General features: G+C 61.5%; 2 protein-coding genes across 2 annotated transcripts in view; both read right to left on the reverse strand.

Moving 5' to 3' along the window:
• Positions 1 to 5,771, reverse strand: part of VOLCADRAFT_107628 (uncharacterized protein) — a gene marked incomplete at both ends in the record, with an annotated part of 22,170 nt that extends 16,399 nt beyond the window's left edge. The window contains 8 exons of the mRNA XM_002957313.1: positions 625 to 691; positions 1,242 to 1,340; positions 1,663 to 1,797; positions 2,540 to 2,621; positions 3,126 to 3,169; positions 4,084 to 4,181; positions 5,134 to 5,613; positions 5,762 to 5,771. Of these exons, the coding sequence (XP_002957359.1) occupies positions 625 to 691; positions 1,242 to 1,340; positions 1,663 to 1,797; positions 2,540 to 2,621; positions 3,126 to 3,169; positions 4,084 to 4,181; positions 5,134 to 5,613; positions 5,762 to 5,771 (1,015 nt within the window). The remainder of the gene's footprint in view (positions 1 to 624; positions 692 to 1,241; positions 1,341 to 1,662; positions 1,798 to 2,539; positions 2,622 to 3,125; positions 3,170 to 4,083; positions 4,182 to 5,133; positions 5,614 to 5,761) is intronic.
• A 2,192-nt stretch (positions 5,772 to 7,963) lies between these two features.
• On the reverse strand, positions 7,964 to 16,521 carry VOLCADRAFT_98413 (uncharacterized protein; the record flags this gene model as incomplete). The annotated part of the gene is made up of 4 exons (XM_002957314.1): positions 7,964 to 11,241; positions 11,272 to 11,338; positions 11,748 to 12,248; positions 12,412 to 16,521. 4 exons carry the CDS (start codon positions 16,519 to 16,521, stop codon positions 7,964 to 7,966), a joined length of 7,956 nt encoding a protein of 2,651 aa, XP_002957360.1.
• Positions 16,522 to 17,516: the final 995 nt, after the last annotated feature.

The raw sequence follows: 17,516 nt of genomic DNA on the forward strand, positions 1-17,516 counted from the left end.
CCCCCTCGACGGGGGCTATCTCCCCTGGACTAGCCCAGGGAGGGAGAGGCGGAGGAGGGTAGTAGTCTCAGGAGGCTGTTTGGCGTCTTGTGGTGTGAGCTCTTTGCGCTCTTTTTTGCGTGAGGATTTTTGAGCTTGGTGACCTCCCCAGCCCGGGAAGACTCGTCGGGCTCCCGGTCGCCCAAGTCCTGGTAGCGAGCTCTCTGAGATGCTCGGTTCGTTCGGTCGGCAGGAAGAGCCCCCCAGTTGCGACTTCGTTTATGTTAGGAGACCAACGGGCATAGATCCCGTCTAGTTGGAGCGCCAAACAAGCGCTGTTGCGTGCCGGCCGTCGTTTCCCGTGCGGCCTGACCCGGGGGCGGAGTGCATGAGACTAACCAGCCGTATGCACCCGCCCCCCGCGCTGTGCTTCGGCCCTGGGCCCCCGGCTTTTCAGCCCACAGTGTAATCAACGTCATACATACATACATACATACATACATACATACATACATACATACATACATACATACATACATACATACATACATACATACATACATACATACATACATACATACATACACGCATACAATATCAAGGCCTCTGTTTAATCACATCAGACTCAGCTCACTACACACTCACCCGCATAGTCTCCAGAGTCCAGCAGCAGTGGCAGGGCGGCCTTCGCGGCCGCGACCTCCTCAAGCGACTACACACGTACGTCCACACGGTAGGGGGTGCCAGAGGGCACGGGATGGCAAGCGAGCAAGCGCGTCTGTATATGTGATGTACATGTGCATGTATGTGCGCACGTATATGTGTACATATGCTCGAAAGTACTCATCTACACGGAGACAAGCGGACCCCGACGTCGCCCAGGCGGGAATGCCCCGCGGCGATTGGCAGGCGGATTCGGTGGCCCGCACACAACCGCACGCCCGTAACTCCATGTACAATTTAGGGCTTAATAATGAAGAACAAGAAATCAACTGCCGATATCCACCGGATGTGCCAGAGGCAAGGTGTCGGCCAGACAGGAGGAGGAGGAGAGGCAAGGGGGAAGGGGCCACCTCCAGCACCAAATCCAACAGCCAAGGGCGGTGAGACCCGTCCTCGCCATGGGTGCGGATGCGGAGACATCGCAGCAAAGCGGGGCCCCAGGACGCGGACCTACCCGAGGTACACCTAGCAACGCAAGATGAGCGACACGCAAGAAAGGAAAGAACACGCCGACGTTCACGCCAAGTCCATCTGCGCACCTGGACCCGCTCCACCGTGGCCGTCAGGTTGTTCCTCCTCCTCTGCAGCTGGGCCACATGCACGGCCGCTGAGTAGGTCACATCGTCCATGTCACTCACCTAAGCGGGCGGGGGGAAGGAGTGGCCGGCAGGTGCGAGCCGGGGCGTACGGATGCACACGGGCGGGCAGTTCGGTGAAATCACATACGTGCTTTGAGGCGCTAGGCACATGTACAGTACACGCGTTAACGCGGACCTGGAGGAGGGCTGGACGCGCTGGGCGTGGCGTGATGGAAGAGGATTGCATGTAATATCAAGGAAAGAACAACTGCTGACGTCCAAAGCGGGGGAAAGGGGAGAGGTGTTGTGGAGCCGCAGGGAATCCCAAGTCGCTAAAAAGCCCCGTCCTTTCGCCTTTTTCCCATGAATTCCCCAGTCTCACGTTCTCCCTCAGACGCTTGATATGCGTCAGGGTGTTGGACAGGCGGTTGTGTAGGTCGTGTACGCAGTTGCCTGCTGCCACGATGGCGCGGCTGCGGGAGGCAATCTCGCGCATCAGCTGCGTCTCCACTACGTCCTGTGGGTGCGTGGTTAGGGTTGCATGAGTGGGGTGGAAATCATGAGCAAGAAGAGGTCTATAGGGCAGACGTGTGCGGAGTGGAGTGGTGTGGTGTGGTGTGGTGTGGTGTGGAGTGGTGTGGTGTGGAGTGGAGGGCGGGCTGGGTCATGGGTGCATTCAGCACGGGAGGAAAGGCGAAGAAACTGCCGACTTAGGTGGGTCGCCATCGCACACCAAGTGGTATGGGACCAACTGGCATGGCCATGAGCACGAGCACTGGCGGGGCCGGAGACTGACTCCGGAATGAGCAAGCAGGATTACCGAATTGGAGAAACATCGCAAACATAAGCCTTGAGAGCATGGGCCGGGCCCAATCAACCATCAGCAGAGACCAGACCACAACGGCGAAAACCACGTGTCGTGATACGCGTCAAAAGCCCAACACATTTTCCCACCGGCAAGCCAGGCTGCGAATCCACCAGCGGCAACCCCCGGCCAGGATCCCGCCACAACGCATTACCCCGTAAGGTGACACCGTCGCCCCGCGCTCGTTCAATTTACCCCCCCCCAGCTCCACCATGGACCCACCCGCAACCCCGTCCTACCAACCCGTCCAATCGCTCCACCCCTACCACTTTCAAAACTCGCGCGCCCAGCTGTCTGTGGTGTAAGGAGTAAGGAGAATCCCAAGCTCCCCCCCTGCCCCAGCGGTACTCTTTGATCCGAACCGACCTCCCCTCCTCTAGGCCCCCTACCCCACCAGTGCTGCGTTGAGCTTGTCTATGCGCGCGTACATCTCGTTGTCGTCCTCACACCCGCAAATGGCCTCAAAGATGTCAGGTCTGAGGCGGGTGCGGGGCACGCGGCAGGGAGCAGGAGATGAAAAACTGCATGAAAGGTCAGGACCGCATGCGCGAGGGGGTGCGTTTGCGAGGTGAGTCACAAGGAGCGAGGAGCGAGCCGCACGTTGGGTACCACCGCGCCAGCTGGCCAGGCGGACCACGCGCAAGACATCCCCTACAGGAAAGGCCTAGAGCAAAGGGTTTTCCAGAAGAGGGCTGATGGGAGTTCGGAAAAAGCAACATCCATTACGGGCCCTTTCGTGTGTGAGCCGCTAGCTGCATGTATATCAGCCGGGGGGGCCGTGTGAGGCTGGTTTGCAGCTTTGCAGCGCCCCCCCCCCCGGGATACGAGTACACGGCGCCTCCACTCAAAAACGCAGGGAAGCCAGAAGCCGCAGCTCCCAGTCCCAATGTTTGGTGCATGTCGAAGGGTGGGCCTGCGTTATCGCTATTGCTGATCCTGAGGTCACACTGCTGCCGCCCGTAGCCCACCGATCCACCTACCTGCTTAGTGAAAAGTCCTCATTGAAGAACAGCGGGGGCACAACCTGACAGGTGAGGGAAAGGGAAAGCAAGGTGGGACCGGCATGGGAACAGGGACGCGCGGTGGCGAACTGGAGTTGAAGGATGGGTGGTAGCTGGTAGGTGGGTTGGCGTTCGGAAGGGACGGGACGGGACAGTCGCGCGAAAAGCTGCGAAAGGCAAGCATACAAGCATCACGGCAATTGAGGTAGTGGAACTAGTAGCCAGCGGCCTCGCTGTGGAGGCCGCCCCCACTGCCATGTTTGCCCAACGTAACGTTTGTCCGTAGGCAAAGCCTACGAGTTATTCAGGCTCCGCATCCTTTATGGTGGTGGTAGTGATTATAGGGGTGGTAGTGGTGGTGTGGTGGAGATTTGACGCCAATCAAAGCGCGCCAAGGTCAAGGGAAGGACGTCCGAGCAGCCCAGGGCTCCATTACACAGAGATCCCAACCACAGTAACAAATGTGCCCGCATCCGCCCAGTCCCATGATGCCTTGCAGTGCAAGGCAACATGGGTTTTAGGGTTTAACTTAGGGTTTTAACCTAGGGTTTTATAACTGCCCAACCACGTGCCCTAGCAACACCCATCCTGACTCCCTCTCCTCTCCACTAGTAAGGCCAGTAGCTTTCCATTCTTTCATTTCAGTTCTCGCCTTCTGCTGCATAGATTTCCCCGACTGCAGGCACCGCCCCTGCCTGCCTGCAGCCAGGGCCCCGCCTCACCCTATGCCATACCATCCTCCTCCACCGTCGGCCTCTCCCCAGTATCGCCCGGCCTTTCTCCACCCTTGCCTGGAGCACCTCGCAGTCATCCTTCCTGATGCTCTTTTTCTTCTTCTTCTTCTTATCATTATAATTATTATTGTTGTTGTTGTTGTCTCCCACTCCCACAACCGCAACCAGGTCAGTTCGGCCCACACGGCCACCCAGCCACCCACCTGCAGCGCCGTGACCAGGCCGTCTCCCTGAGCGAGCCTCGGAACAGCGGGGTTCCGCTGCACCGAGTGGGGGGTTAATGAGGGCTCCCCGGGAGGGCCTGGAGGTGGAGATGTGAGAGGAGGGGCAGCACGGGCGCGAGGTTGGGGGATGCGGGGTTGCCAGGGTCGGCTTGAAGGAGGAGTAAATGGCCTGTTGAGCGTATGTATATCCATAGGCGCGCTACCGCAGGAGAGGTGAGGTTTACGAAGCCCAGAAGGCGGCGATGATGATGATGAGGAGGAAGAAACATTAGGTTTAGCAGCAGCAGCTGCTGCGGTGATGGTGACGAGGGTGGTGACGCGGGTGACATCGGAAGAAGCTCTGGGCGCCTGAAGCTGGAGACCGGGCCATTGCACACGTACAAGCGCCATGCTGGCCGGGCCCGTGGCAGGCTTGGAGGAGACCGACCAAGCAGTAGGCCCTTTGTCCCACAGGGAGATGCCCTTTCCCAAGGTCTCTCGGCGCGCAGACGCCCTCCACCCCTGTCCCAGGTTGTCCAAACCCCGGCCCCCAAGCGCAGCTTTGCGCAGCAGCGGTGTGGAACAAAGGTTCACCAAGCTGTTTTTTGACGGAGTCAATCTCCAGGAGTGAGTGGAACGACGTGACTCATAAGGTGAGATAGGGGAGATTAAGGAAGTCATCCCGCCGCCACTGTTGCGCCACCACCGCTGCAGCTGGCGCCGCTAACGGTCCTGAAGGCGGCGAGGTTCTCCGGAGATGCTTATCGGAGCCCCCGCGATGGCAGCGGTGGCGGTTCCCTCCTGATGTCCACCATCACCCTTCGTTAGCCATAACTGACACCTGAGCCGTAACCGATGCCTGTGCCATGACCACACGCTGCGCGCGCACCTCAGGCGACCCTTCGCCAAGCCAATCACCATTTCACCCCTTCCATACACCATGCTTACCTTTTCCCCGGGAATATCGGAGCCGGCACTGGGTGCGCAGCGGGGACGCAATGGCTAAGTCCCATGTGCTGGGCGATGCATCGCCCTATGTGGGATACTCACCCGCATTGCTGCGCCTGGAATGCGAGTCCGCGCCCTCCGCGAATGGGTTTGGTTCATCGAGAGCAGCCGCGGGGCCCTCCAAGCTGTACCCCTTGTACCCGATATCATACGAGGAGGGATCGTAATCGTCCAGGTCGGCAGCGTCGCCCTCAAAAGACATAAACTGCTGAGATATGCCACCCAGCGCCAAGCTCTGACGCGTCTGCTGGAACTGCTCGAAGCTGCCGTCCGCGACCAGCGCTAGGTACTTGGCTAGATCGCGTCGCGTCACAGGCGGGTAGCGCATCGTATCGATCGGGGGCGGGGGATCCTGCCAGCTGACGTCCGGTACCCGGAAGCCTAGCCATGCGCCCCAGTTTTTCGCCGCGTCAGCCCTGGGATCGTTTACCACTGTGACGAGCGCCTGGCCTGCGGTGTAAGCTGAGCGGTCGACGGTGGCGCCCCCGAAACGCTTGCGGGATGCTCCATGGCTACTAAGTCCTGTAGCAGAAGACAGTGTCCGTGCAGGCTGTGATGGTGGGCCGGGACCTTGCTGCGACTGTCTGTAAGGTCCATTACTAGGCTGTTGTTCTGGCGTCATATTTTAGCCCTGGCTTTAAATAAGGACCATATTTCTTAACCAGAGCACCTTCAGTCATAAACCATTTTCGATTCAACTTAGTTAAGAGATGGCAGGTAGATCGACAACGCCATGCTCAACGGCGGGCTCTCCGTCCCAAACGGCTTCAGAGAGGAAGAAGGCTGTTGACCTACAATTTGCGATGTTGTGAAACATGCATCGCCCTGCCCCTGGTTCGTTACCTGCAACTGTAAGCCTGTCCGTCGCCGTACGTGCAGTTGGAAATTGTCTCGTTACAAAATAGCACTGTCCAAATTTAGTTCCCTCTTGCTCTTATGATAAAGATGAAGGTGCATGTTTATAGGCTGGCGATTGGTGGTTTATAGGTGTGCGGCGCCTCACGCTTTTACTTCACGACCAAGCCTGGATTGATCTAGCTGTCCAAGGCCCTTCAATAGCCTCTTATCTCACGCATTTATCTGCCGCAAGGGTAATGTAGACCTAAATGACTTTGTTTAAGGGTCGGCCTGCCGGCTGTTTCGTAACGAGTGAGCGCAACAGCTGCGGCGCTGTAGCAAGGCAAGCGTTCAGTACATCGTAAAAAGGTTTTCTTTCCTAATATACCATGCACCTGGACCACATGATTCATTATGTCTTCGTTATAAGGAACATGGCCATAAAGACGCAGGCCGCCTTATCTGCTGTGTTGGTTTGCCATGGTCCGGTTAATGCCCCATTTCCAGAAAGGTTCACCGGCTTCACTGCAGCAAGACCATATTTACACACAAAAAGGCTTCCGCCATGACTTGGCACACATGGTTGGAGGCCCCAGCCAAAGCTTATCCTACAGCATGACGACTCCATATCATTGAAGCCCAAATCCAACTGTCCCTTTACCGCAATGTATTATACAGCACGTGCGCTACAATGACTGCAGCAAGAAAGAAAGAAACTAACAGTACGTACCTTGCTGCAGCTTTTCACATCCATCTGGACTGTGCACAAGACTAGCCAAAACGCAACGGACAATTGTAACCGACAACCATCAACTACTGACGACGTAAACCCAACAGCTAGCAACCCCAGCACCAATAAGTCGCTGACAGCCGTAATTGTGAACTGCTCATCACAGGAAGCGCCACTCCACCTCCAAGCAACCGCCACATATAATCCGGCTCCAGACACAGAAAATAGGCTTATAAGGCGCGGCATTGTGTCCCTGGAAAGGTTCAAAGTTCGATTCCGACAAACAGCAGGACAGAAATAAGAGGGCGGATGGGCGGGTGCATTTCCATGTCGATGGGCGGTGGCGGACCCTGTTGTAGAGATGAGCCTGCGAGCGGGCCACTACACCCCGGCCAGGAATGGAGTCCACATCGCCGTTGATCCGTACTTTCCACTGGACGATGCCGGTGATGATGGTGGGGCGGTGAACCCGAACAAATCACTGACTTTGCAGAAACCGGCATACGTGGGTGATAAGCATGAGGGCGCCCCGAAACGTTGGGGACTGCCAGGCTAGTGGCAACCAGGGTGAAGCTGTACCCCAACTTTGCACAATTCTCCTTCGCACATCATTCACGGCCGGATACCCGTCTCCGTGCCCGCAGTACGAAGCTGAGGCACCTAATCACATCTAACAACGTCCCAGTTGTAACACATGAGCCATCTCCTGGCAGAATTGGCTCGGGGACATGCACACTTGCATCCTTGCAACCCAGCATGTCGTACTTTCGTAACCCCGCCCCACACAACCCGGCTGATTGCCCGCCTGCATGCTATTGCAATGATTGGTTGTCGCCGCCGCGATGATGTTTGTTGTTTGTTCTCCAGNCGGCTCTAATGCTGTTTGCTGGTCCCCAACTGGAAAGGGTCCGCCCTCCCAGCCATGGACTTTGTGCGCATGAGTAAATCGGAAATGGGAATATGCTCGTTGTTCCCACAACCAACTCCCTGACAGCCAGGAGGTGACCCAAGGTCAGCGAGCCGATGAGGGAACGACCGCGACACCCGAGTGGCATGCCATTGACGTCCGCAGCAGCTTCCGCTTCTCCACACTCCCACAACCGATCTCCCTCAACCGCAGCACCCCGACTACCAACAAACCCGAACCGCACTTCAGCCCGTTTATTAAGGTGGAGCTTGGTTCAACCCCAACCCCAACCCCAACCCCAACCCCAATCCCGATACATCATCTCTCAATGTCGCCCCAATGTCAAGCCGAATTAAGAAATGCTGTGCCTCTTGCATGAAGACATAAATGAATGGGTTCTAACGTCGCGTTGCGACAGCGCGCCGCCCAAAGGAACCCCGAACAGCAGCGCCCATGGCGGCTGCGGCGCCGATTGGTTCCGCCGTCGCAGCGGCGGTGAAGCCCGCGGCCGCCTGCGCTGCCATAGCGTCGGCTAAGGCGGCTTTGGACGCTGGTACCGAGTTCTTTGGCGGTCGGCCCTTACAGACCTTATGATGGCTGTCCATCCAGTCAAGCATTTGGCAGGTGGAGCTGCAGTAGCTCACGCGCTCACAGCGGCAGACCAGGGCCCTACCTTGGGCCACTTCACTCGCGCCGGCGAGCGTGGTACAGCCCGAGTACGAGCACCCCGACGGTAGTGCCGCCGCCGCGGCTGCGGCGGCTGTGGCGGCATTCGAGGCCGACGGTGATGTGGCACGCCCGCCGACGCCCGATGGCGCACCCGCCATGGCGCGAGCAGCTTCGGCGGCGGTGAGGATCAGCTTCGGCGGCGCCGTCGGGATGGCCGCCGCCGCCGTCGCCGCTGCAGTAACGCCGCTGATGCTGGACTGGAGGCGCCGGGTCTTGATGGTCGGTGCATTACCCGAAGCAGCATCGCCGCCGCGCAGGAACGACGCCAGCAGCGCCGCCGCCGACGGCTCGGTGCCCTTGGGCGACGATTCCATGGTTTGTGCCGACGGCACCGGGGCGGGCACATCTCCCAACAGTAGCCGCGGCGCATGGGCCCGGGAGTTCTCCTCCAGAGCGTTCTCCGCTGCCTTCAGCTCCTGCCATGCCTCCGATAAACTGAACACCTGCTCCAGCAGCATCGTTGCCTCCCGCCATGCTGGCACCTTGTCTGCCAGCGATTGGGTGCTAGTTGTTGCTGCTGTTGTTGCGGCGGCGGCATCTGCAGGCTGCTGCTGGGCCTCCGACGGCAGGCCCTCCTGCTGCTGCTGCTGCTCTTGCAGCACCTCCTGCGCATGTAGTGGATTCTCCTGAAGCTGCTGGTGCTTCTCTGTCGGCAGCGACGGCGGGCCGGCGTTGTCGGATTGCTCGTTGTCGGGGGAGCTTTCTGTCCCCTGGGTACCGCCGCCTGGGGCCTCCCCCGCGGGGCTCCCCGCCGCCGTTCCGTCAGTCGGAAGCTCGGACGAAACAACCTGTACGACACTGATCTCAGTAGCCGCCTGCTCCAGGGCACCTTCATCTTTGGCATCCGTGCCGCAAACACCAGCCCCATCACTGCGACGTTCATCACTGCTTCCATCCACATTGCCAACACCTCGTCCAAGTGCGCTCGTCGGCATCAACCGTGTCCCGTTCTGCGACGAGTTCCGAACAGGGCCGGCCACGTCTAGGCTTGCTCTCGCCGCCACCGCCGCTGCCGCCTCTGTTGCCCCGTCCTGCGCCATCGTGACTTGCGAACCCCCGGACGTGTGGCTCGCAGCCAAGGAGCAGCCATTGGGACTGGACGCCCTGGCCGAACCATCCGGTGCCCCCTGCGCATTACTGCTGTCGCCGCTATCGCCGCTGGGCCATGGGCTGGGCAGGTAGCTGCCGGCTTCGTCCTGCATCGTCCCTGTTGTGCCGCTAAGAAGTAGTCCCCCGCCCGTGCTACTGCTAAGCCGCAAGCCACCGTTCTGGCTCTCCGACCCACTTGCCCTGCCACCTGCCAGCGCTGCTGCTGCAGCCGTGTCTGGACCAACGCCGTCTTGTGAGCCGTGCGCGCTGCGGCTGCCGACGCCAGCAGGCCCGTTCCCATCCGGCGGCTGCGCTGCACCTTCCTGCACCGGCTGCTGCTGTTGGGGCGGCGGCGGCGGTGGCGGCGGCTGCTGCTGCAGCTCCCGCACAACCCGCCGCAGCTCCGTTTCTCGCTCCGCCGGCAGTGCAAACGCCTCCGCCGGCCAGGGTGCGCCGGCGCCGCGGTGCACCGCCAGCAGCACGTGCAGCAAGTCCCACAAACCCGTCGTGGCGTTGGACAACGCGGCCAGTTGCTCTGCGGACAGGGCGCTGCCCAAAGCCGGCGATTCCGACCCCTGGGTCAGTGCAGCGGGTACCGGGCCTGCGGCCGCCGCCTGCGGCGGCTGCACCGGCTGTGACAGATGCGTCGTATCCGCGCGGCTGGAGTTGAAGCTGTAAGTGCTGTATTCCGTCGCGCCATCATTGGTTCCGGAGCAAGAAGAGCAGGGTGCGTCTGCCCAGGACAGACCCACGGATCGCGAGTGTTGTTGTTGCTGCTGCTGCTGCAGTTTTAGGCGTTGTTCCTCCTCCGCGGCCATTTCCACGGAGGCCAGCTGCAGAAAGAGGTTCGTAAAGACGCGCCACGCGGCGGGCACAGTGGTGTGCAGCGCGCTGGACGCAATGGCCCGAGCGACATACGGCACGGCGGCTTCCACCGCTGCTGCCGCACGCGCCGCCTGCTCGGCACTGACGGTGCTGTTACCACTTGCCCGGCGTGACGTCACCATTTTCGAGCGCGTGTCCGAAGCAGCACCCTGCGTGTCGGCAGGGTCTTCGAAGTCCATCTCGTAACCTTGCTGCTCCGGGTCGTCCGCACCTGCCCTGCCGCCGCCGCCACCGCCGGCTGGGGAGTCCAGGTCGTCTATCACGCTGCCTTCCACGCCGTCATGCTCTCCCCCCACAGGCTGCGTCGGACTGAGGGATCGCCGCTGTGCATTCCCCCCCCGTTGCTGCTGCTGCTGTTGGGCCGCCTGGCTGGGATACGACGAGATGGCCGATGACAGTTCGGAGACCTCAATGATCGGCTCCAAGCCCCAGGCGAACTGTGCCCGAGGGGCCGCTGTGGCCCCGCCATTGCCATATGACGGCTCCAAAGCCGTTTCTTTTGGCGATGCCGCGGCCTCGCTCGTCGATGCTTCGGCCTCGGCCGCTGATGCGGACGCGTCTGCCTCCGCCGCGTGTGCCGACGGCGTGGGCGAGCAGCTTCTTCCTGCCCCATCACCGGTACTTGGGCGAGCGCTGCCGCTCATACGGGCGACACCGGCGCTAGCACGGCCGCTGGCGTGTCGCAGCGTTACTAGCTCGTGCGCCGGCAGCAGCTGCGCTACTAGGCGCCCGGGGAAAGCGCACAGTACGGCACACACGTCGGCGACGGGCGCCAGCCCCAGGGCCGCACCGCCAGCGGCAGCCAGCTGCTGCGAGCATACCGCCAGGCACTTGCGCACCGACAACAGTGCGCTGTGCAGAGAGCGCAACACGGGTGTGTACGTCACGTCGACGGCGGTAGCAACCATGGCATGAGATGCGGCGGCGAGCGCGAGGGGCGAGCGGTGCGGCGGCGGCTGCGGCCCGGCTGCTGCTGCGGTGGCAGCGGCAGCATGCAGCGCACGTGGCGCGTGTGCCTCCGCCACGGCGGAAGCACAGCATGCGGCGAGGTGCGCTAGCATTTCCAGCGTCTGCAGTGGCGCAGAAACAGGCGCGCGGTCGATGTTGTGGCAAGGCACCGCCAGGCAAATGGGCACAGCAAAAGGGGGGAAAGGAAAGGAAAGGAGCATTGACCTCATGGAGGGGGTGCAGAGGAGTACAGCGAGTGATCGCACGAGTGATAGCACGTTCCAGTCTAAGAGGACTTCTGGGGGGAGGCGAAGGGTCACCGCCGGGAAGAAGGCTGCCAGCACTCCCTCGTCCTTTTCACTCCACGCTTCTTCATCCAAACAGATCTTCCATCGCCCTTTTCCGTTCGCCGTTTTCCCTTCCTCGCAATCTGCTCAATATGACGCATTCCAGCCCACTACAAATACACATCACAAATATATATACAGACAGACAGACAGACAGACATGCACTCACTCACTACTCACTCACCTGTTGCAGAAGCGCCGCGTGCCGTGTATGCTCCTGCCGCAGTTTCAGTCCAGGCCGCAGTAGCCCTGCCCGCAGCAGCGTCGCCACCATGCCCTGGTGATGTGCGACTAGGAACCGAACGCACGCCTCGCACAGCGCCACCGCCACACGCAGCCGTGCAGCGTCGCGCGCCGCCGCCGTTAACCGTACGGCCGCTGCACGTGCCACTGCCTCCGCCGCACGCGACAGCCCGCTGCCGCCATCGTCGGTGCCGCTTAGCCGCTGCTGCCAGGCCGCGTACTCCTCGTCCGTGAACTCCTCGTCCGGTCGCGTGAGAGCGCGTTCCAGCTGTATCGCCTCCGCCTCCGCTGCCGCCAGGTCCGCGGCCTCCATCTCACGCTCCGAAACCGCCAGCTCCAGTGCCCGCTGGCGTTCCGCCTCCGCCATCCAGGCCAGGCATGCCTCCGGTACAGCCACCAGCGGCGTGGACACGTCGGGGCTGCCGGTGCGCGCAACCATGGCCTAAAAGGTTGTTGACGGAAAAAGGAAAAGATGAAACCGCGGTTAGGAGCCTAAAAGCGTTAGGATGGTGATGAGGAAAGGCTAGTTGGGTAGGGAAAAGACGGATAAACTTGCATGGGAATGCACATGTGTGAAGCCCAGCACTCCTCAGCGCAATGCCTACCTGTGAAGCCGCCAGCGCCGCCGCCAGCAATGCCGCCAGCTGCTCGTGCAGTGTCGTACGCTCCGGTTCCGTGCACAGCCTGTGAGAGGCCGTCAAGTTGCGTATGAGCATTGCAAGCAGCTCCGCCAGTGACTCCTCCGGCGCGTTGTCGCCGCCGCCGGCGCCGGCATCGCTCGCAGTGACGCGGCCTGCGCGCCCACTCCGGACCCGGGGAGGCGAGCCCGCCCTGCCACCGTCGCTTTGGCTCGCCGCCGCTTCTGCCGTACTGGCCGCTCGGCACACAGCCGCGGCGGAGATGAGCTGCAGCAATACACGGCTGGCGCTGGGCACGTGCCCGGACGGCGTGGCAGGGCGGCCGGCTGCGCCATATACATATTCAACATACGGCGTGGCGTCTTCGCCATCGCCGCCAGCCGCCGGGCCTACGGCTGTCGCGGCGGCTTCGATAAGGCCCTGCCACGTGACAGCGGTCGCCTTCACCAGGCTGACAAGCTGGGCTTCCTTTTCCGTTGCCTCCTGCTGCCGCTGCACCTTCTGTGCCTCACGACGCCGGGCATCCGAGTCCAGCTGCCGTAGCGGCATCCGTAGCGGCGGCAGCTTCGGGCCCACGGCCGTTCCTGCCAGCATGCCGCCTCTCCCAGCGCCGCCGCCGCTAGAAGGTCCCTGCGCATGGTTGTCCAGGCGGCGGCGGCCGATCTGGGGGCCACTTGGCCCGCTGCTAATGGTTGCAGCGGAAGGGCCGGCGGAAAGGGACTGCGGCGACCACATCGGGCCCGAGTGCACCGCGCCGCCAGCTGATTCTGTACGCAGGTGGTGGCCCAGCGGTCCGACGCTGGCGTCGAGTGCCGCATTGCCGCTCATTGGGCCGCCGCTATTGACAGGCGCGCCACCAGTGGATGCTGCCTTGGCAAAGGTTTGCTGTACGGTGCGCATGTCCGGCAGCGCTACCAGGGCGGCCTCGATGGGCACACTCCAGGGAAGTGCGGGTACGGGCAAAAGGTCCAGACCGCAGGATCGGGCGACGTCAAGCACGCCCGCCACAGACACACCGCCACCGCTGCCGGTAAAGGAGGCAGCGGCCGCGGCGGCGTCGCTGCCGGTGCTGCTGGCGGCGGGCGGCGTCACGCCTGACGAGGGCGGCGTACCCGTCAGCATTGGCTCCACGATCCATGTGGTGCTGAGGGATGCCGACGCCGAGATGGCAGCTGTGACAGAGGTTTTGCCGTTAGGCGGTGGTGGCGGCGCCGTGGCGGCAATCTCGCTGTACGCCTGTACGACAGCGCTGGCTTGGCGCTCACAGAGGAAATACTGTACGGCAGGTGTGCTAAGGACCATCAGTGCGGCAGCGGCGCCGGCAGGTAACGGCGGCAGCGGCGTGGGTCTGCGTGGGTCAGCTGCCGCTGCCTCGACCCCAGGCCCAGCCGCATCCGCCGCCGCTTCAGCGCCGCCGCTTTCCTCCGCGACCTCCAGACCAGCACTCGGCACATCCACCGCGGTTTCGGAGACGCCTGGTGGCACACCACTAGCATCTTCGGCCACGTCCGTAATGGCGCTCTGAGCCGCCGGATGACTGCCTTCCGACCCTGGCGCCTTCCCGCCCTGGCCTTGGGACCCCTCAATCCCCTCCGTCGCCACCGCTGCGGCACCGTTGATAGTTCCCGCATTCGTTTTATCCGGCGGCACCTCCATAGCGCTAGCCACCACATCTCCCGCCGCTGCAGAACCGTCAGCGGTATCCGGTCCCGTATTCCCCCCTCCAGCGGTCCCGCCGTCAGCGGCATCCACTGCCGGCGCCGCACCCTCCCCTGAAGAGCGCCGCGGCTGTTCTAAGACTGCTGCACTTGCCGTCGCAGGCGACGCCGAGTCGTCTCCAGTAGGCCCTGGCAGCGGCGGCGGCGGAGTGCTGCCCGGGGCGCCATCGGCTGAGCCCTTGCCCATAGAGTCCGTCCCCATGGCGCCGTCACCAGCATCATTTCCTGTGCCATCCTTCCCAACTGCATCGCCGCTGGCTCGGCTAATACGCACTGATTCGTCGCTGACACGGACTCCTCCAGGCCCGCTAGTACGGACACCCGCAGCTCCGCCGCCGGCGCCATCGTTGCTCGACAATCGCTGCCCGTCAGCCGACATGGCGGTGGTCCGGTCCCCATTTTCCAGCTCTGTCGCCGTGGCATCGCTGCCGTAGGTCATCTCACCACCACCGTCACCGTCCTGTGACGACGGCGGCAAAGCTGCGCCGCTGCCGCCGCCGCCACCACTGACCCGCCTTTCCGCCGGCACTTCTCCGGACGCGTTCGGGGGCGTCCCTGGCGGCGCGGTAGGATCAGGGATAGAAGGGACGGTGCCGTCGGGGGCTGACGCTTCGGCGCCAGAGGGTTCCAACGTCATGGCCGTCGCCGCCGCGGGTTGCAGCGGTGGCTGTGGCTTGAAGGCATCACCTGCCTCTGCCACAGCTGACAGCCGGAGCGACGCCGACAGCAGCTGTTGTGCCGCGAGAGCGACGTTGTTGCGGGCGGCGGAGCTGTTCTGCAGCGCGGTGCGCGACACTGCCAGTACCAAATCACAGCAGGCAGGCACCAGCGAACTATCCGCCAGCGCCGCCAGTAGCACCGCCGCTGACGTCGGGTCCGTTAATGGGGTTGGCGGCGCGTTAGGTGGCGGCGGCCCACCCCCCGCTGACGCCGCCACTGCCGCCGGCGGTCCTGGCAGCAACGACACCGCCGCCGAAGCCGCTATGGCGTGCGCTAGGGCCGCCACCGGCGGCACCACCGACCAGACTTGCCGCCACAGCGCTACCGTGCGCGGCGTGTTGCCGCCGGCACCGGCACCGCCGCCGACGCTAGGTAGCGCCAAAAGCGCTGCGGTGTAGCGGAGCAGCTCCGTTAAGTTCATCAATAAAGGGCTGTTGCATAGCAGGTCCAGCACAGCGTCCTGCAGCCCTGACCAGGCCAGGTAGAGCCTCTCCGCGTGACGATGGCGGGCACACAGCCGCTGGTAGCGTTCGTCCTCGGGCCTCAGGGGCTGTGGCGGCGATGACGCGCGCGGCTGTGGCGATGACGTTCGCGGCTGCGATGGAGATGATGACCGTGGTGGTGACGGCTGCCGCTGGGTCCCCGACGCTGCTGCCGCTGCCGGTGCCGCCACGGCGGCGGCGGAGGTCCCGGGCTTCAGCGGCGGGAGCTTTCCCCCTTGCGCTGTTGCGCCTCCCGCCCTTGGCGAGTTGGTCGGCCCATCGGACGGTTGACGACTTCGGTTTCCACGGCTGCGGATGGACCCTGTGCTGCTGCTTTCCGCAGCTAGGGCTGGTTGCCGTGGCTCTGTTGCCTCAGTTGATTCAGGCTGGCCGGGGGAAGAAATGGCAGCCGAGGCGTCGCCGTTGTTGCTTCCGGCAGCGTCGCTGCCAGCCACTACTGTCACGCAGATTGCGACTGCCTCGTCGATGGCGTCAGCGGCCTCGCCCTCGCCTTGCTCCGAATCGCGCTCTGCTGGCGGTGGTGGGGGCGGCAGCGGCGGCGGAGGTTGCAGCGATCCTGGCGGCCGGTTGCGCAGCAGCTGCAGCGCGTCGAGTACCAGCTGTAGTACACCCTGCAGGACTACCAAGGAAGAGATGCATTGCGCGGCCTTGGGAGTTCCAAGGAACTGCTCAAAGGCAGCGTGGCTCCTCTGGGCCCTCTCAGCTTCGGAAATCGGGTTGCCAAGCTTACTGCTGGATGCGCGGGAAACGCTGCGGGACGGGGCGCGGGAGACATTGACTGAGGATGGCCCGCCTGGTGCCTTGGCGCACACCGTCGCGACGTCGCGCACCGCCAAAAGGAAAATTTTATGGATCAGGTGCGTTAGGCGGCCGTCCTGCCACCACCGTGCTAGGTGCAGGACATCGTCGGGGCGGATGCCGCCATCACCCCGCGTCACCACGAGTGGGTCGCCACCGATGAGAAGGGAAAACTGCTCATGAATGCGCTGTAAAGCAGCTGTGATCACGCTGATATGTTCGTGCAGGAGCGGAGGGACCGGGCGAGCACCTGGAGGTGCCCGGGCCTGGACTTGTTGCACTGCGACAAGGAGCCCATGTGCATGGCGTGCAAGAGCTACCTGATTAAAGCCAGGCATTTCAAGTTTGCATGTCGGTCTTGCTGCGGCCTACTGCACAACTATCTGGTTCGGGGCGGTGGGCGAAGCCTTATGCCGCCCCCTTATAAACTATACAAAGTAGAGTCTTGCCATATCATATCTAATTTCTGATTAGGAAAAGCAAGCTAGGGATGGTATGGCAGGTAATATTTCCACCGCTAGAACTTATTCGATGCCCGACAGAACCAATGAACCCATTCCAGGCTGGATTTTAGCAAGTCTATTCTATATATGCTGTGACAATTTAAATTAGTTAAGAAAATTATTACTGTTCCATGTATCTGACCGCCTGAGCAGCATTTTTGGACGAATACCAGTAGGTCCTATGCATGAAACGTTGGGTATGTACATAATGTTATCACTGGACACAGTCATAAAAGAGGTTCCAGCGAAAAGCTGATTGGCAGAGGATGAAACCACACCTCTAGAAAAATTAAGGTTTTTCTCCGCCTAAGCGTGTTGCCGGGGAAATGGAACGGCAACAGGTAACGATACACATACATGGCTAGCAGATCCCTTGGATCAGCGCTCAGCTGTACCACGCATCTGCGGAAGAACACCAAACAAATACCTGCAAGCTCAAGTAACATACTCAAGCCGCGCTAATCTCTGTGACAATACGAGCGCAGGTTTGACAGGACTTCATGTACGCACTGAGGACGGAGTGCTTGCTGCTGACTGTCTGGCAAAGCTGTGGAAATATAGTAATAGACCCTTGGGTCGCGAAACCGCTCAAAACCACCATGACAGTGAGGCATCCCCATGGCTTATACAAGACGCATCTCCTTTCCGTTTTGCTTCGAGTAAAATTCCAAAGTCCGTCCAGCTTTGAGAAAGTCAATGCGGCGAAGGCCTTCCCCTTGCAAGACCACCTTTTGCCACAGTAGGGACTTGCTTCCTTCCCCCACCTCGACTTGCACAGCTTGCCAGCAGCAGCAATTAAAAACCTGTGTCCTGCCCTGACTTCTACGGCG

The sequence above is a fragment of the Volvox carteri genome (genome assembly GCF_000143455.1).
Source record: "Volvox carteri f. nagariensis unplaced genomic scaffold VOLCAscaffold_72, whole genome shotgun sequence".
In the NCBI taxonomy this organism is placed as follows: domain Eukaryota; kingdom Viridiplantae; phylum Chlorophyta; class Chlorophyceae; order Chlamydomonadales; family Volvocaceae; genus Volvox; species Volvox carteri.